Raw genomic sequence first — 27,824 nt, 5'->3', positions numbered from 1 at the left:
AGAATGGTCACTGTCACATTCATGGTTTAACTGCTGAATAGCGACCGAACCCCTTTGCAAACATCTTCTGCAACTTTAGCTGTCTCATACACCTAATCAGAAAGCTCATCAGAAGTATGTCTTACCCCTTATATTTACTGCTTCATATATGTCCATATTGCTCTCACTCTCATGCTAACTGCATTTTAGGACATACCCTTTGCAGTAGTTCTTCCATCCGTCTATTCAATAGTTTTCATGTCTACTTTTCTTCCTTCCTTCAAACACCTCCAACTTATACACTATTGCAACTATCGTCCTCCACTCTTCTACATAGGTGAATTGAAAGCCTTGTTACCATTCACTCATTTCTTCCCATTTCTATTGTTCTTAGACTGCCTAACACACAAGTAATTCATCTCTTTAGCCTGAGCTGTTTTGGTTGAAGTACTCGCTTATTCACGCTACATTTCCAAATAGGGAAGCTGACTCGATAATCCCTTAATTCTACTAGACCATTGAGCTGATTAACAGCTCTCCTAAGGCTAGCCCGAAGGATTAGATATTTTTACGTGCTTAGGATCCAACTGGTTACTTAGAAACGGGACCTACAGCTTATTGTGAGATCCGAACCACATCGAGAACTGAATTTCTATCAGCAGAAATAAATTCTTCTGATTCCTTATTGGCAGAGCTTGGAACGAACCCGGATCCCGAGATCGGTAGTCGAGCATGTAACCGACTCGTCCAGCAAGGAATGTGAAAGTTCCTTAATGCTTTCCCACTTTGTCTTTGTTAGACACTCCAGCAATTTTCCAAATCTTTCCTTTATATAAAGTGGAAGATTGGTTCAGTTGAAATATCCTAGAAGTTGGAGGTGTCAAGAGAAAGGATGAGGAGAAGACTTAAGAAATGGTGGACATTATTTGGGGGGTAGAGCCCATATGTACAGGAGCGTGAGAGTCAGAGAATTTAATTTGCGCCCTTTATGGAGTATGACACACCGCCGATGATCATACATTGCCATTCTTCCATTATCTACAATATCCTTAAATTCTCCATCATCACCTTAATATACCTCATATTTGCTCTCAAATTAGTCTTCTTGGAAAACATTTCAAATTCACTAACTTCTGCAGTCTGTCCGTAATGTCCGCAAATACCCACAACGTACCACCTGTATGAAATGCCCCGTCTCTAACATCATGCATTAGCGCATCCATAAAAGCGCGTAACAACCAAAGAGACTCTAGCACACCCTTGCTGCATATCTCTATCAGTTCTATGTCAAACTTTTTCTGTTGCAACTTTTCCTGTTTCCATGTGATGCCATGTGCATATTTCCCCCTCAATTCGCAAACTTCTCTCATAACTGTTTGATAGCTCACTTGATGCCAAAACTTTCTCCTTTGTTTAAAACCGCTGTTTGTTTCCTCCCTGCTTTCGCAACCGAAATCCTGCCTTCCACTTTCACGTGTATGTACCCTAAGTATGGTTATAAAGTCTTATTTTCTTCTCTAGTTCCCATGCCTTGTAGATCTCCTACATTATCTCCTTCTCCTTCATGTGAAATAATCATATTTCTCATCCTTTCATTAAGAATCTATTGCGCATTCACGCTAGCTTCAAAAACACTGGTCAGCCATTTTATCACATCACCTCGTTTAAAATCCATCAGCATCTTATTTTTTTTTTTTTCTTCAAGTAATTCCTTTCTTACATCATACTTTCGTTTTTTATCTTTTCAGATATTCAAGTTAAGGAAAATGACGACGAATGGAATGGATCTAGTTTTAATGGTCTTCTTTTTATTTGGTAAGTTTTTTTTCTTTGAAAAGTGTAGTTTTCACTGAATGGTTCAATATTACTGGTTTAGAGAATTCAAATTATATTTAATGTTTACCGAGTTCCTGTATGTATGCAATATGCATATATGTATTTATGTATTTTATGAGGGTCGCTGAAGAGAACAAAATATAAAACAACCCCTCAATTACTGAAGGGTGGACGGACCGACACTGAGTATTTAAAACAGAATCAGTCTCTTCATATACCTAGGCAATCCAAACACCAATTAAGACTATGGTATTGTTTTGCGCATTTGTCTACAAGTACTGAATTTGACTCGGATTAAGCAATTGCTTTCTTATTTGAAAAGTGCCAAGATCGGCACTCATTGGAGTTACCATAATTATCAGACAGATCAAAATAAATCCTTTCCAACATTTGAGAATATCAGATCTTGGAGAAGTTGTAGGGTTAAGAAAAGTGAGCATTTTCTTGCGATTTTTAGCTGCACGCATTCGGAATTTAACCTCTGTTTTAAAATTCAGTCAATCCACATAACTACATATGCAACATTATTTTGCCAAATAAACTAGAAATATTATATTTTCAAATTATACTCGTCAAGATTTTTGGCAAGACAGATGAAAAACTAAGTAAGGCATCCAAAGACAAAAATATAAGTTAAGGGAAATGTCTTGAAACAATCTCTTGTGAACAGTTCTAATGTAGAGTACACCTGTAATTAATCACTCGTCACTACTTAAACGTTTATTTTATCCATTTTTTTTTCTTATAAATTTTTTCTATGCTCACACATACATCTCTTCACTTGTAAAATCCAGTGAAATGGTATTCAACTCTACTTTTTTATTTATTTTTTATTTCAAGAGGACAGCCTGTGCCTTACTGGCATGTGATTTTACATTAGATGGGGTTAACTTGAAAATGATGGTAAAGGATGGAAAATACCAACTCAATGCAAATTATTATCCCGACAAAGGAACCTGTTTGTGGAATGATAAAGTTGACGTCAAGCGGTTATGAAATACAGGTTTATGGCAATTATTTTTTATATAAAGAACACACCTTATTCTGTACATCATCGCAAGTTAAATTAAGTCATTTAGATACGAGTATTTAATGCATCGATAAGAAAAACAAAAACCACAGCTTATCGTGATAAAGAAAGGGAAATACAATACAGCAGCGCCAGTATAACAAGAAAAGTATGATTACATTTAGTAGCAATTTTGAATACTATATTAAAATTAAAGAAATGCTGTTAAGAATATATTAGTTCACTTCTATATATATATATATATATATATATATATATATATATATATATATATATATATATATATATATATATATATATATATATATATGTGTGTGTGTGTGTGTGTGTGTGTGTGTGTGTGTGTGTGTATGTGTATCATTCTACGTAATGAACTTTGCATGCCTTGACAAAAATCTCATGTACTTTGAATGTTTAACTCATGTTGGAATCTGCTTGTTTTAATTCTTCAGGTCAGACCTCAAGCGACACACTCCCCACTCTCTCTCTCTCTTCTTTCGACACATCCTACTCCTCTTACTACGCATCTTCCTCCTCCGAACACGCCCATTCTCCCTCGTCTTCATCACATCATCATCATCATCCTCTTCGGCTTCTTCTCCTTTCCATAATGGAACCCCAAACCAACGCTTCAACAGCCATTCCAGCAGCTTCCCCTTCCTGGTCCCAAGACCCCCGTCCCCGCTGTCCTCTTCCCCGATGCAGTTGGCGGTGAAGATCCAGCCCAAGTACAGATCAAACTCCAAGATCCAGCAGCCGCAACAGTCACGACGCTCCTTCGCTCACGGCCACCAGCGATCAGCCGACGATGACGACACTGGAGACGACGACGATGAGTACGAGGACGAAGAGGACGACTATTACCCGAATTACTACGACGAGGACGGCAGGATTAAGAACGGCAACTCGACGACCTTCGACGGCGTGATGAAGCCCCGAGGGCCCTACTTCGCCTCGGATAACTCCTCCATGCGGGTTTATTTGGGCTCGACGGCCACGCTGGAATGCACAGTGCTCGACTTGACGAACGAATCGGTAAGTGCCTCGGAATTATTATTGGTGAGTCGGGATGAAATGCCGCCTTGGCGTTTATTTACGAGTAAGATCGATTTCTAAAATGTCTGTATCTGCATCACTATGTTCCAGGATATTTGTTTCTCATATCCTAAAAGAAAATAATAATAATAATGATAATAGATTTTGAATAGAATAATTCTGTAATTTAAGACAGTAATGCAAATCTATTATTTTTCATTTTATTTAGATATATTATCTCCTTTGTACAACCTATACTCATTAAACAACTCTGAAATTAAAAAAATACTACTATTATTGCCATTATCATCATCATCTTTTTACTATAGTTCTATGTGAAGAGCATTGTTAAATATTTTGAACAAAGTTTGGGTATTCCCCTTCGGTTTTGGATCTCTGAAAGGGAAATCCAGTACGTTTGTTAAAATCTGGCTTCGAATATCAGAGTACGAATTTTTCCACTATAAAATGATTTAGGGAAAATACATAAAACTGTTGACAATGCCGTCGACAAATATTTGGGAAAGGTTCCCTTTCTTTGAAGACTGATTGAAGGCAAACATTAATGTTTGTTGAACATTGGCTCCAACAAAATATTCCGCGAAATTGTTCCTTCAATATAAAACAGTCTTTTCGGAAAAAGCAAGAATAATATAGGACGAAGTTTGCGAACTAGTTAGGCATCAATGGAAAATATTACATATTGAATGAGGTAAGATTGCACTTAAAAAGTTTCGCATTTCATTTGTCTCTTTTCTCACCAATGAATGGTCAGTTTACGTCAAAGCGAGAGAGAGAGAGAGAGAGAGAGAGAGAGAGAGAGAGAGAGAGAGAGAGAATTACCTTCATGGTATGGGCTCACAAATTTTATGATTATTTTGTGATTTCGTTTCAATAAAGACTCTATGAGAATCCTTTACTGAGAGAGAGAGAGAGAGAGAGAGAGAGAGAGAGAGAGAGAGAGAGAGAGAGAGAGAGAGAATTATCTGCATGGTATGGGCTCACATATTTTTTTATTTTGTGATTTTGTATCAATAAAGACTCTATGAGAATCCTTGAATCCTTTACTGAGAGAGAGAGAGAGAGAGAGAGAGAGAGAGAGAGAGAGAGAGAGAGAGAGAGAGAGAGAGAATTATCTTCATGGCATGGGCGCACATATTTTTTATTTTGTGATTCCACATCAATAATGACACTATGAGAATCCTTTACTGAGAGAGAGAGAGAGAGAGAGAGAGAGAGAGAGAGAGAGAGAGAGAGAGAGAGAGAGAGAGAGAGAGAGAGAATTATCTTTATGGCATGGGCTCAGATATTTTTTTTATTTTGTGATTTCATATGAATAAAGACACTATAAGAACCCTTTACTGAAAGAGAGAGAGAGAGAGAGAGAGAGAGAGAGAGAGAGAGAGAGAGAGAGAGAGAGAGGTTGATTTGAACGTATTTCATTTTCAAAGACTGGAATATTGAATACATTTTAATGATGTGTTGCAGTTCTGTAAACCAGCTTGTTTTGTTCATTTACAATTTTTGATATTTTAGTTCAAATTAGAAAGCAATAAAAGAATATTTTAGATGTTGTGAAAGTGAACAGTGAAGACTCAGATAAATCTGCAATGAGGATACGAATGGGAAGAAGTTATAAAAGAATTCAGTTCAATAAAAAATGAACCAGCTGATTAGAATAATTGCAAAGGGTTACTTCAGTTACATCATTTGTGTTATTTTTCAGAGTGGCTTTCTTATGTTAATTGCATATTATTATTATTATTATTATTATTATTATTATTATTATTATTATTATTATTATTATTATTATTATTATTATTATTATTATTATTATTATTAATTTTTTGGGTCTATCACAGTCCTCCAATTTGACTGGGTGGTATTTATAGTGTGGGGTTCCTGGTTGCATTCTGCCTCTTTAGGAAGTCATCACTTTTCTTGCTATATGCGTTGTTTCCAGTAGCACATTCTTCTGCATGAGTCCTGGAGCTACTTTAGCCTATAGTTTTTCCAGATTCTTTTTCAAGGATCTTGGGATCGTGCCTAGCTAGTGTTCCTATGTTTATGGGTACAATTTCCAATGGCAAATCCAATATCCTTCTTATTTCTAATTTCAGGTCTCGATACTTATCCATTTTTTCTCTCTTTCTCTTCAACTCTGGTGTCCCATGGTATTGCGACATCAATGAGTGATACTTTCTCGATTTTTCAATCAACGTCACCTCTGGTCTATTTGCACGTATTACCCTTTTGTTCGGATACCATAGTCCCAGAGGATCTTTGCCTGATTCTTTTCTATCATTCCTTCAGGTTGGTGCTTATACCACTTATCGCTTGCTATTTGGTTTATGGTCTCGTTTTTCATATTGCACTTCCTGCATATGGGTGAGAGGTTATTTCCATCTATCGTTCTTTGAACATATATGGTTCTTAGGGCCTGATGATGTGCCGCTGTTATCATTCCTTTTGTTTCCTTCTTGCCAGTTTTTTGGTCTGTCTCATGTATTGTCCGTGTATTGGTTTGTTGTGCCATTCCTCTGGTTTGTTTGTCATTCTCCTGTCTGTATATTCCTGAGTCTTCGTCTACTTTTATCAGTCCTTTTTCCCATGCACTCTTGAACCACTCGTCTTCACTGGTTTTCAGATATTGCCCCAGTGCTCAGTTCTCGATGTTGACACATTCCTCTATACTTAGAAGTCCTCTCCCTCCTTCCTTTCGTGTTATGTATAGTCTGTCCGTATTTGCTCTTGGGTGTAGTGCTTTGTGTATTGTCATAAGTTTCCTAGTTTTCTGGTCTATGCTGCAGAGTTCCACTACTCCGACACTAGATCTGATTACTGGTACTGCCCATGTGATTATGGCTTTTATTATTATTATTTGATAGATGAAACCTATTCATATGGAACAAGCCCACCAAAAGGGCCACTGACTTGAAATTCAGGCTTCCAAAGAAGTTGATGTTCGTTAGGAAGAAGGAAGAGGAGTCCAAGGGAAATACAGACAGAATGCCTCCCACTTTTTTAAAGAGAAAAATGTTAATGAATAGATAACTAAAGAGAAAAAGAAATGTTAAAATGCAATAAGAATAGTATTACGGTAGAAATGCATTGCATTTTCGCTTGAACTTCTTATTTTCCAGTTGCTCGACATCATCTGGAATGATACATGCTGATAACTGTAAACATTCTTTTAGGTATCATGGATACGAGTCGTGGGTGATAAGCTCGAGTTACTGACGTGGGGCTCTCACAAATATACAACGGACGACAGGTGAGTTCGTTTCTACATATGCACTTAGGCTAGTATTCATATATATATATATATATATATATATATTATATACTATATATATATTATTATATATATATTATATATATACATTTTATATATATATATATATATATATATATATACTACATTTTATATAATATCTATATATATATATTAAGAATATATATATATATATATTATATATCTATAATGTATTATAGAGTATATATATATAATATATATAAGATATAATATCTATAGATAACTAATATATATATATTATCTATATTTATATAATTATATCTATAAATGTTATATATATAATAGATAAATTTATATATATAATATATATATATAATAGATATATATATATATATCTATATACATTATAGATATATATAGTATATAAATATAACATATATATTATATTATATCAGATATATCATATTATATTATATCTATATATATATATATATATATATATATTTATATATATTATATATTATTTAATGGATATATATATATTATATATAATATCATAGTATATATATATATATATATATATATATATATATATCGACTATATATATATTATATATTATCATTTATAGATTATATATATATATATAAATATATATATATATATATATATATATATGTATATATATATTTATATAATTCGTGTGTGCGCTGGAGCGTATTTATTATAGCAACAACAAACTCAGACTATATAAATAATTGAACTAATTTCTTTCCCGGATAAGCTCGATTCCGCATTTATTTATTTTTTTCTGAAATCCAATTGGGAAATCAATGAAACGGTTCTTTCCTCTCCAGTGGCTTGCGAAATCACTAGTGAGTTTCCTAGAAAATCGCTGCTCTAGAAAATGTTAAGAATGTATTTCAGTTGATACGTATATTTATTAGAACCGAAATAGACACGTCCTCAACAAATGTGAAAGGACCTACTTCATCTCAATATGAATGAGTCTGATGTCAACAGATGTATGTATATATGAGCATAAATAGATCCTTTGTGACATCGGATGTTATTGGAACCTCACTCTTATTAGTGAGGGTGGGTACGAATCTCGCCGTGGGAGGAAGGACGTCATTTATTTCCCATTCGGATTCATGACTGCTGAAACGTGCCAAGTTTGAGATGTTGAGACCGGCTGATTGTGGCTCTTGAAAATAAATATATCTGGCGAATGTAACCAACGGATTATTCATACACTGTGTGCGTGTGTAATACACACACACACACACACACACAAATATGTAAATTGCGAAATTATAAACACCGTATAGGTGCATTAAAATATTATGTTGTAGGAAGCCCACTGCAATCTAAATTTGTTTTAAATTTTTGTGAGCTTCCTACATCATATGTAAATATATATAATGTTGTGTTTCCTCTTGTGTCTGTTTTAATAATGAGATGTTTCACTGGTGAGCTGACAGGAACCTTTCGTTTGCTGGGAGACAAATTTTGGAAGATGTAGGAGCTATCATGCTGCGTTTATATGTCGATAAATCTATACGGGGAGTTGGACACACTCTGAATAATCACGAGATTATAAGCCTGAGTAAAACGAGGACACATTAAGCAAATTGACTGGGATAAAATGAGGCTATTGTTTATAATGTGAATTTGACGAAAGTCTCTGAGGTATTCTTAGCTAGGCATTTGCGAATAATGTCTGTTCATTAAAGACGCGATAAGGGGAAACACTGAGAGAGAGAGAGAGAGAGAGAGAGAGAGAGAGAGAGAGAGAGAGAGAGAGAGAGAGAGAGAGAGAGAGAGAGAGAGAGAGAGGTCACTATTTTTTTCATTTATGTATCTGGAAATATCCAAAATCATTATTCAATAATGCCTACTATGAGATTCAGGGCCTCTGTAACACGGTTTTTTTCGCAATAACGTTTTATCTATGCATTTCATAAATATAACGCTTATTCAGAATACATATTATATCAACACATAAATTTTGAGTGTATTCTGCACTACGTAGGTTGAATAAATTTGGTACTTATAATGTAAAAGTGACCTTTTTTGAAGACGGGCCAACTTACTCAGAGAAAAGGTTTCGAACGCACTCGTTACGTAACTTATGACATCATTTCTTCCCTGTTTCTCGATGGATGATTGGCTATACGTAACGAAGGCTAAACCTCTGGCAACAATGACATACAAATTTAAATACAAGCAAAGCAGTACACCTTTATGAACTCTGGAACCTCCCCACTTATAATTGTCATAATGAACAAACCAACAAAATATGTTAATAAATACAAAATCACTTCGATTATTAGTCTAATTCCCAAAATAAGTTTCCAAAGAAATTACAGTCTACTTTATAGGTCACAATCAGATTGACAAGATGTAGGGAATAGTTGGTAATTACCAAAAACATAGTAGACAAGCTTGATTTGATAACTGTTATATCCTATGTCAAGCAATTTTATTTATTGGTTATCTACCTATTTACTGAAAAAAATAGGCTGTACCGTATATTGGCTTTAAACCTTCACCAATAATAATCGTCAGAATGGTGACTTCATGAGGCTCCACCCACTTTCGCCTCGTTATAATTCAGGATAACACTGAAGGCTACCATGGGCATTGTTGGATTAGAAAATTTAACTTCTGGCTATAAAAACTAATTTCTCGAGAAGCTGTAAGAAGTGCTAAATGGTCCTCAAGGATCCCAGCAGTTGGTCTAAACGTTTAATTCATGTATATTACTGCTATACTGTTGCGGCACTACTGCTACAGTAGTATTACTACGCTAGCACTGATACCCCATCCACATCTATGTATCGTTCCGCCATTCATAAAGTCTTTGGGTTTCAGAGCCGATGGCATTTCTGTCTGGTGGATGGGCGGGGCAACATTTAGTCAAGAGGTGTTTGTTTACCTTGCTTACGTAATGAATGTTTTTCGACTCTTGGCTTGTAATCATTGGCCGTGGCGTCGGCTAGTTCATTTTTACTCTATAAAAATCAAAACCATCGGGTTTAGGTTATTGATAATGCTGACAAAATTTGTGTGTGGTTGTAAAATATACATATGTCAACTTTCAGCTACATACGATGCTTTGACAAGGAGCAAAGTCCAAAAAACCGTGTTACAGAGACCCTGAATCTCATAGTAGTTCTGCAACAGTAAAAAGACTGAAAATCCTTTACACTCAGTGATAGGAATGATAAACCGTTACACTATATTTCAAGAACTGTAAATTAGAAATGCAAAATCCAAATTTATGGCAGAACATTTATTGGAAAGAGAAGTGACTTCATTAGTCATATATACAACATTATCGAAGGTTATACATTTGGGTTATTATGGCCTGTCGCACAATTAGTAAAAGATTATGGAAATCTATAAATCCTACAATAAATCTTATTTTTATGAACACCTAAGCGAAAGACATCAAGCAGAAATGATTTTTTATGGTATGAATAAAAAAAATATAGCTTTCATAAAGGATGGAATAAACGAAAATAAGCGTGTGTGTACTTATATGTGCTTGAAGGGAAAGGAGGCCTTTGAGGGCATAAACTCGCAAAAATGCTATCAAAAACACTTGGCAATTCCTTTGTATATTTCGTTATAAAAAGCTCTTCTGAGGACATAATGAAAATGGCATAGCTGAAAAGATTGGTTTGAAGAGGAATGTACAATTGTAGATCCATCTTGGAGAAGCAAAAATGTTGGAAATGACGAGAGGACAAGAGTTCGTTCATTTGCAGAGGACGTTACAGTTAACCCTTCAAGTCACCAGGCCTCTGTGATAAATATTTTAATTACTTACGTTGTCCGAAAGGCCATCATTGACGAGGTGAAAATCATCACCAAAAATGACACCAACGTATCATGAGTGAAAGCAGATTTGGTTTTACGATGACGCTTGAAGTGCGCTTTAAGTAACCCCAAAGGTTAAAATATATAAGGTAAAAAACTTACAGAGAGAGAGAGAGAGAGAGAGAGAGAGAGAGAGAAGAAAGAGAGAGATAGAGAGAGAGAGAGAGAGAGAGAGAGAGAGAGAGAGAAACTGGAGTATTTAGGATCAAATAGGATATTGAAGGTTACAACGAAAAGGATGAGAATCTTGAAGAGGGAAAGTTGGTATGAAAGGATTTCTTTATGTCATTGATGTAATTATTGGTCATATCATGATTGACAATAATACAAATGACAAAAGAACTTCACCTAAGTTTTCAACACGAGAGAGAGAGAGAGAGAGAGAGAGAGAGAGAGAGAGAGAGAGAGAGAGAGAGAGAGAGAGAGAGAGAATACGTAAAACATTTCATTTATGCAGAATAGTGGTATATACTGAAAGAAGTCGGTGCAACGAAATATTTAGACAACAGTTGAAAAATGAACAACTCTCTTAGTTGCTCTTCAAAATATATAAATATAAACGGAAAGGACATCTCGGTAAAGTGATTAGCAAAGTCTCCAGCGTTAGCTGTAAATTGCATTACTGAAGCCTTTCCAAAATATTTGAATTGTGTAAATCCTTCTAACTAAATTACGTAAAAACGTGTATGCACCACGAATCTAACAGAGCACAGAATTTAGCGCCAAAGCCTGTTAACAACTTAATGAGAGGAAATGAGTGCAGGGTATGACAAAAGAAATGGCAGAAATACAGAAAATTATGAAAAACGTTTTCGCCAAATTTATGACAGTATAATGCCTCACAGTAAAGTTGAATGACGAAAAGTGACCTGTGCTTTGAAAAGAATAGACCAATGAAAACTGAAGGTGAACGTAAAAAGGTGTGACGCCATTTCAATTCGTTATAAAGATACCATATAAAGGAAGCAAAAATCTTTTGGACAATGTGCATTGTCAGGCAGTGTGATATGTAAATCATAAGAATTTGTGTGATTCTATAGAGATTATTTGGCTGTATTCCCATACTGTGAATTTTTTTGTTCATGCTTTCTACAGGTACACATTAGTGAGAAAGATCGGAGACACGTGGCAGAGGTGGCAACTGGAAATACGAGATGCCAGGGTAGAGGATCAAGGGCAGTACCGCTGCCAGATCTCTACTCAGCCACCAATGCTCATGTCACTGACACTGGACATCACAGGTAAAACCCACTTTACTAAATGTTAAGTTATGAATAATTCAGGTATTAACCCAATTATATGAATTTACTAGTACAATATATACGTAATGGTAATTCTGCTTGTAAATAGTAATTCAATATTTTGGTGAAGCTGTATTGCCCTAACATTGGTAATAGCCACACATTAGTAACTTATGATACTACATTTTTAAAATCAAAACCATACTATGTATATTTAAACCTGGCCATCACCCCTATCAAAGTGGTCCCTCAGTGCAATTATGCATCATTCACACATCTTTAGCTATCCTGGGATAGTTTCGAAGTATGTAGTCCCATTCTTTAATTGTATCAAGCATCATCTACATCCCTATTGGATAACCACTGTGGTATCAAATTAGCAGTCCTTCTATATATACTTTGTCTGGGAAAGACAACTTCAACTGGAAAGTTGTTGTTTTGACATCTCAAGACGAAATCCATTGCTAAATGTGCCTAACCAGCTTAAAGAGTGGGAATTTCTGGAAGCATTCAAAGCCTAGCGGAAATGCTTGGCCCACTTCATAGGCTACGATGGCCAAATTTAAGTTGATTTTAACAGGCATAGTCGAGTAACTATTCGGTCAAACTTCATATATATGACTGAAAACGATGAAATTGATCAAATAATGAGGAACTGAAATCATGTTTTATCAGATAAAAATTAAGAATTTAGTATTATTCTATGAATGCATGATCTCTAAGTAGGAAACTAACCTAGCTTTATATCTTTAATGCACAAGCTGCCAATAGTCAAGTCTGATTCATCAGTGTCTTCCGTTGCTATTTTAACAGATGTTCAAAATTCTAGACAAAATGATGTCGGAGTCTTCCCTACGTGTACCTGAAGTTTTTTATCAAGTGTACCTTGGGGTACACCCTCGAGCCTTTATTATTCTTTATGTTACTCTGGTTCCCATTAGCTTGGGAGGTGCTGAAGGAGGTTGATTCTTTGATCTTGAGATCAGAGAACTTTATTTTGCAGTTGCTTGTTTAAGCCGCTTCCAATGCCTTTGACAAAGTAGCACAGTACTACTTTCCAGAGGAGAACGAAATCTGCCCCTACATGGTTAGATTTCGGCTAAACATAATAGTGGATTTTGCCTACCTATGGTCTCTTGGGACGTGGGAAGGCAAAGTCATGATGGTTGTTAATATTTGGGAGATGCCATTGACATTCCTCTCACTTTAGTTTGCAGGACTGTGGGCTAACCTTGTATTGCTAAGGCATATTTTTTTTTTAGCTTCTTTTCCATACAGGTGCCGACCAAAAACAGTCTAAAGGCGCTGTCACACTAGCGAAATTTCCGTTGACTTTTGAATTTGACGTCAACTTTTCATGTTTTGACGACGACTTTCTGGTGTCATCGTCACGAATTTTGAAAACGGTACCGATCGAATTCAACTCATGGCTACCGTTGACTTTATTGTTTGTTTATATCTCGGAGAGCGCGCATTTCAAGTCATCAGATGCAGGATGGAGTTCTTGGTACAGTGGACAATACTGCCAGAACAGTTTTTGGTCAAAGATATGGGGGAGAGACGATGCTTATGGGACCATTATCATGATAGTTTTATGGAAAAGGGTCTTAAATGAAAAAATTACCAAGAAATCACCAAGCGACTCAGAGAAAACTTTCCTGAATTTGCTGATCTTTATACAGATAAGCATGCTATATCGTGAATATCAGATTATTATATAGCCTAGGTCTGCTCGCAGTTGTTATTATTATTATTTTCGCATTAGCAAATAATATAAACAGAAATCTTTAAAATTTTTGCAGTGTTTCTCTAGCTTAATTTATAATAGTCTGACTGCTTGTGTAAACAAGGTTACGAATAGCCTATCTAGGCTAGCTCTAGCTTGTTTTTTTAAATAAAACTTTTCATGTCTTTTTAACCAGGACCGGACCCAAAGACCTTTTTTTTTTTTAATTCTATGCAGCATCATTAAACACATGCAAGCACGACCCACTAGTTGCGTTGTGTTATAAGGCATAGTTGTTTTATCATCCCGGGAAGTCATAGCTCAGATGGTTTGTTTACAATTTGACGACGACAACCACGGTATGAAGAAGAACGTGTGTGACAACCCGAGTACGGAATGACGTCGACTCCTTTGGAAAGTCGACGACAACTCAGAGAAAGTCAACGGAAATTTCGCTAGTGTGACAGCACCTTTACTTTATGAAGCGATAAGTTAAGAGTTCCTTCTTGTTTTACTCATTCTTTTTCTCAAAGTGTAAGGTCCCTCGCCTGTCAATCAAAAGCGGAATGATGATCATCATTTATGAGATGGATACCAGATGCCCTCAACCATACTTGCCAGAGGGACTATGAAGGAGAGCCTACAATGTATCCCACCCATCAGTCCAATCAACTGCCCGTATCATAGCAGAGCAGTACATTTTGTAGGGGATGAGAAAAGACATGATGTTAAATGTGAAGCAACATGTCAAAAGTGGGATAGAAGAGTTCAAAACAATGAACTACTGACTCCCCCACATACATGTTGACATAGTGGGACCCTTACCCCCTTCAGATGGGTAGAAATACCTGTTTACCATAATAGACAGGAACACCAGGTATCGGAAGCAATATCCACCCGACAGCAGATGGTGGAGAGCTGTATCAAATACCTTGTTGTCTGGGTCAGTAGGCATGGAATTCTCAAGATCACCACCAGTGATAGAGGTGGCAACTTCACATCTGCCCTATGGCATGTTATTACTGACAGTCTGGGGACAAAAATAATGTATACTATGTCGTCCTACAACCACGAAACCAACTGGATCATCAAGAGGATGAACCAATCATTATAAACATTGCTCCCCACCAGAAGTCGAGGTGGAAGTTGGAGAAAAGAACTACCATGGGATCCTCTAGGATTTAGAACAATACTGCAAACAACATTCATCACATCTTCACCAGAAGTCCTGAACTGCCAAGTGTTCACGTTACCAGCAGGTGCCTTTCGAGAAAAAAACAAACCAGACATTGCCATCCAAAACCCCAAAGGTGATATAAAAGATAATAACAGCCCAAAAAAATAATACCGTTTTTATTGCCTTTTAGGATGAAAAGCAATAAAAACGATTGCCCACTTGGCTACAATGGTGAGGATGGTCTACTCCAGCTTTAATAAATATATTTAAAAATGATAGGTACATGTATGCATGAGCATGGGCATATCCACATTACCTTCAGCTTTCTCAAGTAATGCTGAGCAACTGCCATTTACCTTCTGATATTCTGTATTCCATAGATCACCGAGATGAAAGAGGATCTCTCTAGGTGGCTATTCAACAGGGACTTCCTTATGGGTATTCTGTTTCATTCTCTCCACAGGAGTTGTTCCTGTTCTCTGACATATCAGTGGGGGGATGGGGTGCACACCTTGGCAGGAATCTCCCCAATTCTCAAGGTGGATTTAGTGCAGCTAGTGCTGTAAGCATTTGGGGATCAACTGATGGGAATGTGGTAATGCTGATGAGCGACATTACCCTGGTGTCATATGTCAACAAGAAGGGAGGATGATCTCCATCCCATTTGCATGTTGGTGAGGTAGGTAAACAAATGGATGACTGAGTTGTCAGTCAGATGTATCCTGGGCTGTCAGTACTGGCTAACTAGCTCAGTTTCCAGAAGTAGGTTGTGAGGATGGGGTGGTTTCTACACCCAAACAAAGAAGATAATGGTAAAGGTTTAGGGAACTCCTGTGATCACTCTGTTTGCCACTTGGCTCAACAGCAAGTTCCTGGTGTTTTGCTTGCCACAGCTGGATATTTGGGCTGCAAGAGAGGATGCCTTCCAGCATCCTGAAGCAACCTCCATGCTTGTTATTTTCTGCAGTTCAATATGATTCTCTGTCACTCCCAGTCTCATAATGGCATCCCAAATGGGAGTCAACTCTTGTCCTTTGTAGCCATACCCAGAACCCTTACACAACCCTGAAAGACACTCCAGACAGATGTTATGCATAAGACTGTGAAGAGAATAGGCAATTAGCAATGTGGCTATGAGAGGGTCGAGGTTCATTTTCATTTTGATTTGTTTCTGAATTTGTGGCAAAACATACAACCTGTGTGTTCCTGATGAAAGCTAAGGACCTTTCATGATCCCTTTCCAGTGGGATTTGTGGGTGATAATTGAGACAAGATGCGCCTGTGGCAAAAAAAAAAAAAAAAAAAAAAAATGTAAAACCTGCATAGATTGACACCTCAGACCAGGGTGTCAAACACATGTTCTTTAGTACTGACAGTCACAAGAGAGGGGTATTTAAGAGCAAGGTCTCTTTCTGGATTCAGGATGTATGAGTGATTGGATGAGGATGGGGGCTCCCTACCATGGGTGAGGGTCCATGAAACTTTCTGTGTCACAGGTGCTGACAAGCAGGCATTTGGTGTTAATCATTTGATACATTTTCCAGAGCCTATAATGGCTGCTCAGGTTGCGTGGCAACCTAGTTCCATAAGTACATAACAGTATTTCACTGAATGTTTACAGTAATAATTGGTTGGTAGAATGCAGGAAGACATACTCTTTTCCTCTTTTCGTCTTCCTCCCAACAGCCAATGGCTGTATTCTCAAATGTCAGTTCCAATAAAGGTAGGGTATGCTACAGAGCTTCCAATCTCTGACTTTCATTAGTCAGTAGATGTGACTCCCTCGGTCCCTCTTTTGATAAAATTGGTAGAACAAAGATATCTGAGTTCTTGCTGTATAGGCTACCTTCTGTGTTGGTCTTTTCTTCTTATATAGGAAATCTAAGCCATTATTTTTCCTAGAAAGGAGGTTACACAAACCACACTCTGTCATGAGTCAAAGTATCCCATGTGCTGGGATGTACAATAGGTTACAGAAGTCGTCCTTCTCTTCCCACTTGCGTAAGTGGCAAGCAGACAATTCACTGTAGGTGATCAACAATAGTCAAATCTTGAAGCAATTCCTCCTACTTATAGTTTCCCTAGATATATAAGCCTGAAGTCTCATCATAATTCCACCTTTAACAAATAACTAGGTATTTTATTAACAAACTGATCAGACTACTTCTAAGAAGAATGTTCTGAAATGTTAAGAGTCGTGAGATGGACTCTGCAATCAGACCCCTTCCCTCTCACATACAAGATATTCCTGAGGGAAAGAATTGAAAATATGAAGTGGGAGATATTTGTACTATGTAGATTTATCCATGGAAACCAGTCTTACCTTCGTCTCCTTACAATGAAGCACATGCACAAGTATCTGGTTTCATTTTGTTCTGACATTGTTGCCTATAATAGTGCGAATGATTCCAATTGACTTTTCGAAAGGTTATCATTCTGTAAACAAAAATTCGAGTGCAGAATGGGCAGTCCTATAAGTTCTGTTTTAGCCAGTCTATACATGAAATATTTTGAACCTATAATAATAATGGGCATAAAACCTAAAGAAATGCTGTGAATAAGATATGTGGATGATATCCTAATATTTTGAGATAATGAGTGGGGCAATTTCAACGAATTTCTTTCAAAACTAAATGCATTATTGCTCTGCATCAAATTTAAAGATGAATGGGAAACAGAAAACAAATTTCCTTTACTTGGAGTTTTAATAATTAGACACTATAGAATAAAAATTTTCTGTAATTAGAAAACCAACATTTTCACATTCATACATTCAATATTTTAGTTTTTATGACATTTTTATCAAGACTGGTGTAGTGGAAGTGAGCAAGTTATTCTTAAGAGCCTTATGGATTTGCTCCCCAGATTTCCAGGAAAAGGAAATTGAACTAATATATAAGCAGCTGTCATCTTTAAAGTACCCTGACCATATAAGTGACAAAGCGACCCATAAAGGTAATAATATTCAACTTCCCCCTGAAAACAAGACCAGAGAGATGGCCCCCCCCAAAAAAAAAAATTAAATACAATGAAAATCCCACACCTGGACAGGATTAAGACTTGGACACAGACACTTGGAAACTCTAACCCTTGTTCTTTTACCTACACATATACCATAGCAAAACTCCTCATTAACATAAAACAAATGCCAGTCCCCAAAGACACAGAAGTATAAATCTCTTGCCTCAATTGTAACCAATCATACATAGTTTTACATAAAAGAATATGATGAACCTATCAAGAGATTTTATAGATAAAATCTTTCTCCAACTAACAATTAAGAAGATTAAAGAGAAATTCTCAGCTGAGTGAAGTAAACGCTGACCTCTGGATCCCTTGATATAAATACTGCCTCCCTTTAACTCTTACCTGCTGAAAAGCAAGAGCCCGGGCCAGCACAATGCCAGCTAAATGTAGCTACTAACTCTTACCCTCATTTATTACCTGCCTGAAGAGTGAGACAGCTGGTTCTCTGAAATATAGCATTTCTTTTCTACATATTGGTGGTTTTATGAGCTCCTTTTGATTATGCATATAATATATACAACACACACACACACACACACACACACACACACACATATATATAGATATATATATACATATATATTATATATATATATATACATATATATAGTATAATATATAGTATATATATTGGCTAATAGATATAGGAGATAGATATATATATTATATACATTATATATGATATATTATAAATATAGATATATAATTATATATATATAGTAATATATATATTGTAAGAGATATACATACATATATATATTTAATATTAGATATATAATATAATATATATATATAATATGTAGATATAATAAATATATATATATATATTTTACATAGATTATATAGATATATTATAGGTAGATCTATATATATAGAATCTAAGTTATATATATTAATATTTATATTATAATTTATATATATAATATATCTAATATTAATCTATATATAGAGATATATATTAGATAATATATATATATATAGATAATATATATTATATAATATAATATATATTTATATGATATATATATAATATATAATCTTATATATATATATATATAATATATAAAATAAATATTATTTAATTATATACCTTAATATAATATATATATAATATGTTGTGGTGGTGTGTTATAGTAGTATATATATAGTAATATATAATAGTATATAATATAAATATATATATATATATATATATAATAATATCAATATTGATATATAATATATTTATACAATATAAATATATATATATATATTAATTATATATATAATATATAATTAACTATATATATAGTATAGTAATAATATATTATACTATATGTGTGGGTGGTGTGTAGTTGTGTTGTGTGGTTATACTAATGTAGATATATATATATATATATATATATATATATATATATATATATATATATGTATACATATTATATATTATAGATATATATATATATAAGATATATATATATATATATATATATATATATATATATATATATATATGCGTGTGTGTGTGTGTTATAGGGAGTATGTGAAATAAGGGTTTTCACGAAATCCCTAGGTAATAAGCAATTTACTTAGGAACACTTAACCCCGAGGGCTAGTACTAAAGATGGTGACCAAACAGTGATTCATCTATACTGTTTTGCCATGTTTAGTACAAACCCCTGAGGAGCCTAATATACTTCGTCGTGTTAAGTACTAGCCAGTGGGGGATCAAATGACCCTAAGTGCATTTGATCCCCTATGGGCCAATACTAAACACAGCAAAACACATTTGACTCTTAAGGGTCTAGAACCAAACACAGCGAAATAGTGTAGGTAACTCACTGTTCCACTGTTTAGTATTAGCCCTCTGGGATCAAAAGTTCCTAAGCGAATTGGTTATTTCACATATGCCCGAAGGATTTTGTACATATATCCTGTAACACATAGCCACAGCTGCACACACACACACACGCACACACACATTTATATATATAAAGTATTAACTATGAATCTAATACTTTCCCCGCCCATGACAACAGAACCAGTGGCGAGGGTCGTGGACGAACGTGGCAGAGATGTGGTTGATAAGCATTACAACAGCGGCAGCATGATTGAGCTGAAGTGCATCATCGAGAAGGTCCCATTCCCTCATGAAATTGTTACCTGGCGGAGGGGTGACACCCCTCTCGCGTTTAACACTTCCAGAGGAGGTATAAGGTGAGACCTGATGAGAGTATTTTGATATTCCTCTCGTATTTTTTTGCGCCACATTTGTATACATGGAAATAGGAAGTCCTATATCACAGTAAACAAAAGATGCACGACATAGCAATGGTCAAAGATTAAAATTACTGGGAAGAGGTATCAAGAGTTTTCGGAAATGGTCTAGACAAGCTTGGAAAATTCAAAATGAAGTTTTGGGGGAAATGAGTACAGTTAAGTAATAAATGTTCGTCATGGATATCAAGGCCTATCCTTTAAATACTCTCTCACCTTATGTATCCAACCCTTCAAAGTAGGTCTACATCTTCCTCCCATCTATCACTTTTGAAAAATTCACCTTTCCTTCGATCTCTCATCTTCCATTACTTTCACATGACCAAATAATACGTCACCTCCCAGAGCATCTAAGAAAGGATGAAAATTGATGATATATAATATTATGTTATCAATAATTAGGAAATGGTTGGGACTAGGTTAGGAATGAACATAGCTGTTTTGTTTTTCTCTTGACCTTCCCCCCATAAGGCGAATGGCTTCCTTAAATTATATGAAACCTTAAGTGATAAACACTTCCTTAAATCGAATTCATTCTACCATTAGAATTACTTATACCCAAAGGGAATTATATAAGTGCATTTGCTATTGTCAGGATTCAAACTTTGGCGTTTTGGGTTCAGTAAAGAATGACTGTAGGTCAATTCATTAAACTATCAAGAGACTAAGTTAATTTCAACTCTGCTGTATCTATCCTGTCACAAACTTAGCAGCCACCCATTCATGGCGGAGATTGCTTGATTTCGCTTCTTGTAATATGTATAGTAGAGTCTATATCGATTTATCTATCTGTCAATATCTAATTAGACAAGTCCACTGACACTTTTGTATCAGACTCAGGTTCGATTCCTGGCAGTGGCAGTTGCTCTCATCATACACAGCTTCGAATGTAAGTCAATCCCAAGGTGAAGACTATGCTAAATTAAAGGATATTTTTGACAATAATTACAAAAGTCGCGTTAATTAAGGATAAGCTATCGATATATATATATATATATATATATATATATATATATATATATATATATATATATATATATATATATATATATATATATACATTCGAGCGATTCGATGCACATATATAAATTAGTCTAGGGCAGGAATACATTGGGGACTTGTACTTTTTTTATTGCTTCTTACGTTTCGTGATTCATATTTACATCATCAATTTTCCATAGAATTCCCTTGTGATGTGATTATAAATCACGAAACGTGGGATGCAATAAAAGAAGTACGAGTCACTAGCGTATTCCCGCCCTTGACTGCAATATATATATATATATATATATATATATATATATATATATATATTATATATATATTGCAGTCAAGGGCGGGAATACGCTAGTGACTCGTACTTCTTTTATTGCATCCCACGTTTCGGGATTTATAATCACATCACAAGGGAATTCTATGGAAAATTGATGATGTAAATATGAATCACGAAACGTAAGAAGCAATAAAAAAAGTACAAGTCCCCAATGTATTCCTGCCCTAGACTGTAATTTATATATGTGCATCTAATATATATATATATATATATATATATATATATATATATATATATTATATATATATATATATATATATATATATTATTCAAATAATGTGTGTCTAGTATTCCGTCAAGTAGTAACATCATTTCTCTTTTGCCGGCAGCGTAAAAGGAAGCAAAGATTCCGACTATATCCGGAGTCGTTTGTATGTGGCAAACGCCTCGCCTGCTGACTCCGGAGTTTATTCCTGTTGGTACAGCAACTACACGAGTGACAACGTCACTGTCCACGTCATAGCAGGTATGATGCAAACTCTCACTTCATGGGTTTCTCTGCTTTAATTGTAAGGGATTTAATTTCGCATATGCAAGTGTTGGCGGTCCAAGGTTCAAGCTTTCTATAACTAACCAAACCTTTAATTACTTCGTAGGATCTTCAGAGTTTGAATGATTTGTTACGTTTAATCATCTTTTATTTTCCTAAATTTATGTACTTCAATGCTTATTGAATTGATCATTGCGAAGAGGTATACCTGTGAATTGTTAGGAGATTGATATTTCACAGTATATATTTCGATGTTCATCGTAATAACCTGATATGAATATGTGGCTTTATTAGAACTATTCTGTAGTCTGTTCAGTTCATTTCATCAGCAGGAATGTTGGAGCACACATGTAATGTCAGTCAGTGCAATGGTAGTTATTTCCAGTCACGAAAGAGTCCCATTGATAGGCTGCACATTTTCGGCATTTAAGCCTCTTTCGGCAAACTTTGCATCTAATAGCTAGAACAAACACACGCAGCTTAGTTTTCTTTCAGGTGTGGGCTATGAAAAACATTTTTTTTTTTTTTTGCGGTAAGATGCTAAATGATATAAAGCAAAATACATGACTTCCGATCACGTCTACCCGCAGGTGAGAATTCTCAAGCCATGCAGCACGACGCGCTACCAGAGACTCCGACCACCAGCGGCTGCTTTTCAAGTCATCTCTCACGCAGCTCTTGGATCTACCTGTTTCTCCTCGGTTTGCTCTCCTCGTGTTACCCAGCCTCCGGATCCGTCAGCGTGGATTTTGACTCCCACTGCTGCTCCTGTGTACAAACAGTGTCTTTGGCTTGCACGATCATCAGCAGGGTCGTCAAGGGAGCTCCAAGGTTGTTCTTGATGGAGCTCAAACCACAGTCGTTCGCTTGTCTGGGAACGCGGCTGTCCCCTGCTCCGGGTCACCAGCGGCTGCGGTCCAATACGTCGAGTGCGTGTCTCGAGAGATGATAATGTGAAGGGAAATCCGCTGATTTTATATATACACTATAAGCATTTATGATACTCGTATTCATGGACGCTACTTCTACTGATGTGTGGTATGTAACAATATTTTGCACCACGATCCTTCATGACTTCGATGGAAACCTATAGCCACGAAATAGTGCCTTCATTTTAATAACAACGCATTGAAATTTCGTCACTTTATATCGGAGCCGCTGAAGACACCATCGTTTAACACTAAAGTTTTTGCGCATTATGTGGTTACCTATGGATCGTTTCCCCCGAATTACCCTGCTGGTCCCTCTCAGTGTTCGTTATTCATATATTAAACATACTTGAGCTTCTGTGATGTCATTGGGGCTGGTGTATATATCCATTGTTAAAATATGTAATGAATACAGCCATGTTAGTGTACGAATACCATCAGTTATCTCAAAGTGGAGATGTGTGTCTGATTTTGTATATGGAGAGTAGATCATAATATAAAGATCATCATTCGCAAAAATGAAGTCTGCTAAGAAGTTGCTGGAGAATAATTTATTGTCGTTCAGACCGAAGCCCCCCCAATAATTATAATCGGAAACAGTGATGCCCATACCTTTCCTTATCACTGACACTACTGAGAGTCAAGAGGCCCTTGTGAAGGACAGGCTTCTGCAGTAAAACCTCAAGAGTAAGTGGAGACTGAACCACGTATAGATCACAAAGGCGGTGATTAGAGCTGCACACTTTTGGTATTTTAAGCCTCTTTCCGGCAAACTTTGTATTCTAATAGCCGGCACAAACAAGTGCAACTTCAGTTTTCTCTCTGGTGTTAGCTAGATAATTCAAATTTTGTCGGTAAGGTACTAAATAATACAAAACAGAATATTATAAAAAAAATATATTTGTATTGTGACGACGCCATCAGGCAAGCAGGTTAATGGAAATCGAGAAAGTCACTGACTGTGTGGTGTTAGCTTCTGAGTCAGCTACTGAGAAATATTTATCCAACGACATGTCCTTCCTTTGTACCACATCCTTTTCTTTCGTGTATTTCTGTGATGCTGTGTCATACTTACAAGTAATGGGTGTGTAACTCTACCTACAAGAGCTGCTGTAGTTTCTAGGCACATCTGAACGTTATGGAATATGAAGTATTTAACAGAACGCATCTTTATACATTTGTAAATCCACTCATTAATATCACTACCTGTTGATCAACACAGTGAAATAGGCAGTAAACATTCAACGAGAAAGAACACGTATGAAGTACCGTTTTATTTAGCTAACAGTTTAAATATTCTTTCTGTCTGTGTTTGGTTCTACATTTCATCAAACATATTTTATGTAGAAATGTTCACATTTGTCTGTAAGAAAAGATTTTCAGTTACAATTATACGGAATAAGAGCAATTCCTGAAAATGGACAGGGGTCGCCTTCTATTTTTTAGTTGACATTTAAAAGGAAGGCCGGAGAATAACGTTGAAATATTTGTGAAAAATTCAATGTGAAGAAAACATTTAATAAAATATCCCTTTACACTGGACATACGCTTTTCATTACGTTTCTCATTCCTTGTTTCAAATATTTTGTTAAGAAGAAAATTATGGCTTTCTCGTACTGTACCTTGTTTATGATTTGTTTTAAAGTTAAACTTTGCCACCAGTCTCTTGGGACTGGGGGACGTTTCACCTTCAGGGCCAAGCAATCCGAACATGATTGATTTTTTTCGTAACCTGTAATCAGTGTAAATTCAAGATCGGCAAGAAAAGCGGGGTTTGCGTTTTACTATGAAATGTAATGCTCTCAATTCCCTTAAGATGTGAATTAAAATAAAGACGGTGAGAATCAAGCAACATGTAACAAGTAACATCCTAAACAAGGCAATGGTCAGGAGTAAGACCCTAAGCAGAACAGTCCCGGCTTATAAACCACATCAAGCTTCTACACAGAAGGCTCATAAGCAGCACATTTGCCTCTGTCTTATATGCCCTCTCTTGCTCATAGAATAAGAACGCCATTCTGTTCCAGTTTTTCTTCTACAATATCTATCAAACACTTCTTCTTTGCCTTTATACTCTCAGCACTTTCAAATTATGCAATTTTTTCACCAACATATGGAACTCTGTTCTCTCAATATTACCAACTATATCATAATTATATGATCTAATTTTTTAACAGTTTTTCTGGAAATCTTAAAAAATGCTAACAGTCCCATCATACGTTGTAATTTTGACCTCGACAAACACTGGATTTTATCCTACACATTTCTGTATAAATCCTGCTACTTGCCTTTCCCCACCTACTATTTCCTCGTCCTTCTATAACCCATTGCATTTATTCTCGAACACTTTTACAAATGAGTCGCTACTATTCTTCCAGCTTGTTTATTTGCTTTCATTACCCAATTTTCCTGTTCCCATCGCCCCTCATTTCTTTCTTCTTTTCTTTCCTTCACCAAGGCCTATCCTAAACATCTTGGACAAATTTTTTTCACTGTGCTGCAGAATATATGTTCGTTCTTTAACCTCTTAACCGCCCTTCTCATAACAACCACAACAATCACTTCTTCAAGATATAAGTACCCACACACCCACACACACACACACACACACTCATATATATATATATATATATATATAGATATATATATATATATATATATATATATATATATATATATGTATATATACATATTTGGATACACATATATATATATATATATATATATATATATATATTAGTATATATGTGTATTACATATGTATATATACATAATATATATATATATAATATATAATATATATATATATATTAATATATATATATTATTCCTTTTCAAAAGTTCTTTAGTAAGCATTATTCCTTTTCAAAAGTTCTTTTAGTAAGCGGACTTCCAGCAGTTTATATCGGTATTCACATGATTATATCATAGGCAAAGTCATTGCAAATTATATATATATATATATATATATATATATATATATATATATATATATATATATAATATATATACCATATATATATATATATATATATGTATATATACATATGTATAAACACACATATATATATATATATAATATATATATTTTATATATATATATCTATATATATATATATATATATATATATATATATATAATATATATATATATATATATATAATTTGCAATGATAACTTTGTCCTATGATATAATCATGTGAATACCGATATAAACTGCTGGAAGTCCGCTTACTAAAGAACTTTTGAAAAGGAATAATGCTGACGCAGTCTCTGACAAGATAACAAACAAAACTCGAAGAACTTCACGGAGGAGAGAAACCGGGTATTTCGTTAAATAGAGTAGAATATAGAATTTAGGCCAAAATCCAAGTGCTGGGACCTATCAGGTCATTCAGCACTGAAACGTAAATTGACAGTAAAAAGTTCTGAAAGGTGTAACAGGAGGAAAATCTGGCATATGCACTACGAATCAATTGGGAGGAGAGGATGGATAGAAGAAAGGGATATGAACGGTGGCATAGCGAAAGGAATTAAAAGTGTTGCAGATAAGCGCCGAAGGAATGCTACAGAGCATCTTAAATAATTCCTACAGTCCATCGCATCAGGTGCACAGAGGGCACTACCTTCCCTACAGGGTGTTATGTTAAATGTGAGGAATGCTGGTCACAAAATATACTGGAGAGGGACACTGATGTTTGCGAAGAGGAGCTGTCCTTATAAAGGGAAGATTCAGTAATTAGTCTTTGGCAATGATGCTAATACCGTGAATTCATAAGCGGGCACTGATAGGTTGTGTATAAAATGAAATAAACTTTAGACCAGTTCTAAAACAAGTGAAGTGGCCCATCCACCAAATGGACAGTTTTGATATATTGTAAGTGTATGTTAATCAATGTGAAATTAGTGGGTATTTAAACTTTATTCATCACAGGCTCAGTAAAGTATACCGTCCATAATCCCCTCTTCTATCCAACATATGAATACCTTGATCACGCACGTTAACCAGCAACCAGGAGTTAAATCAACAGCCGGAATATGATATTACTAAAAATCAGTGATTCTGAACCTGGGGGTCGTGGCCCCCTAATGGGGCGTCAGCAATTTCCAGGAAAGGAGCTAGCCCTGGGAAAAAAAGAATAATCTAATTGCATTCGTTATTCTCTTAACAAGAGTGAGGAACTGATATTGAGACTGAAAAAAATGCAAAAGTGTCGCCTTATAACGTTATTTTCCGAGAGTCTACCACTCTAGTTTGGCTCGTTGGGCTGACCAAGTTTTATTTTATATTGACTTTCCATCCTGTCCCTCGAAACACTTTCTCTTTCGCTTTTTATTTTCCTTTAAATCTGGGAGGGAAATTTACTCATAGACGCCAGAGGGTTGGGGCGATTTGAAAGAAAGGATGAACTCTTAGAGCGTGGCAATAAAAAGGTTAAGAACCACTGCTATAAATGGCAAATTGACCAATTCACTGCAACGAACGCAGCCATGAATGCTGCAAATAAATAATTTGGGGTCAAAGGAATAAAAAAATACCTTAAAATACTTAATTTTTTTTATTAAATATTTGTTTACTAATTAATACTCCGTGAATCGTATCATATTTCCACATAAGACTTT

General features: G+C 35.4%; 1 protein-coding gene across 2 annotated transcripts in view; it reads left to right on the top strand.

Annotated features, from left to right (window-relative positions):
* The window catches only part of LOC135203515 (uncharacterized), a 68,783-nt gene extending 44,040 nt beyond the window's left edge, over positions 1-24,743 (top strand). For both annotated transcript variants that reach the window (XM_064233248.1, XM_064233249.1), the window contains exons 2-8: positions 1,728-1,794; positions 3,298-3,880; positions 7,078-7,154; positions 12,118-12,263; positions 20,212-20,389; positions 22,112-22,248; positions 22,863-24,743. In XM_064233248.1, coding sequence (XP_064089318.1) covers positions 3,545-3,880; positions 7,078-7,154; positions 12,118-12,263; positions 20,212-20,389; positions 22,112-22,248; positions 22,863-23,221 — 1,233 coding nt within the window. In that variant the 5' untranslated portion in view covers positions 1,728-1,794; positions 3,298-3,544 and the 3' untranslated portion in view covers positions 23,222-24,743. The remainder of the gene's footprint in view (positions 1-1,727; positions 1,795-3,297; positions 3,881-7,077; positions 7,155-12,117; positions 12,264-20,211; positions 20,390-22,111; positions 22,249-22,862) is intronic.
* Positions 24,744-27,824: the final 3,081 nt, after the last annotated feature.

Source organism: Macrobrachium nipponense, chromosome 36 (assembly GCF_015104395.2).
Source record: "Macrobrachium nipponense isolate FS-2020 chromosome 36, ASM1510439v2, whole genome shotgun sequence".
Lineage (NCBI taxonomy): Eukaryota > Metazoa > Arthropoda > Malacostraca > Decapoda > Palaemonidae > Macrobrachium > Macrobrachium nipponense.
Note: the sequence above shows the minus strand (reverse complement) of the source record. Positions and strands in the feature narration are given on the sequence as shown.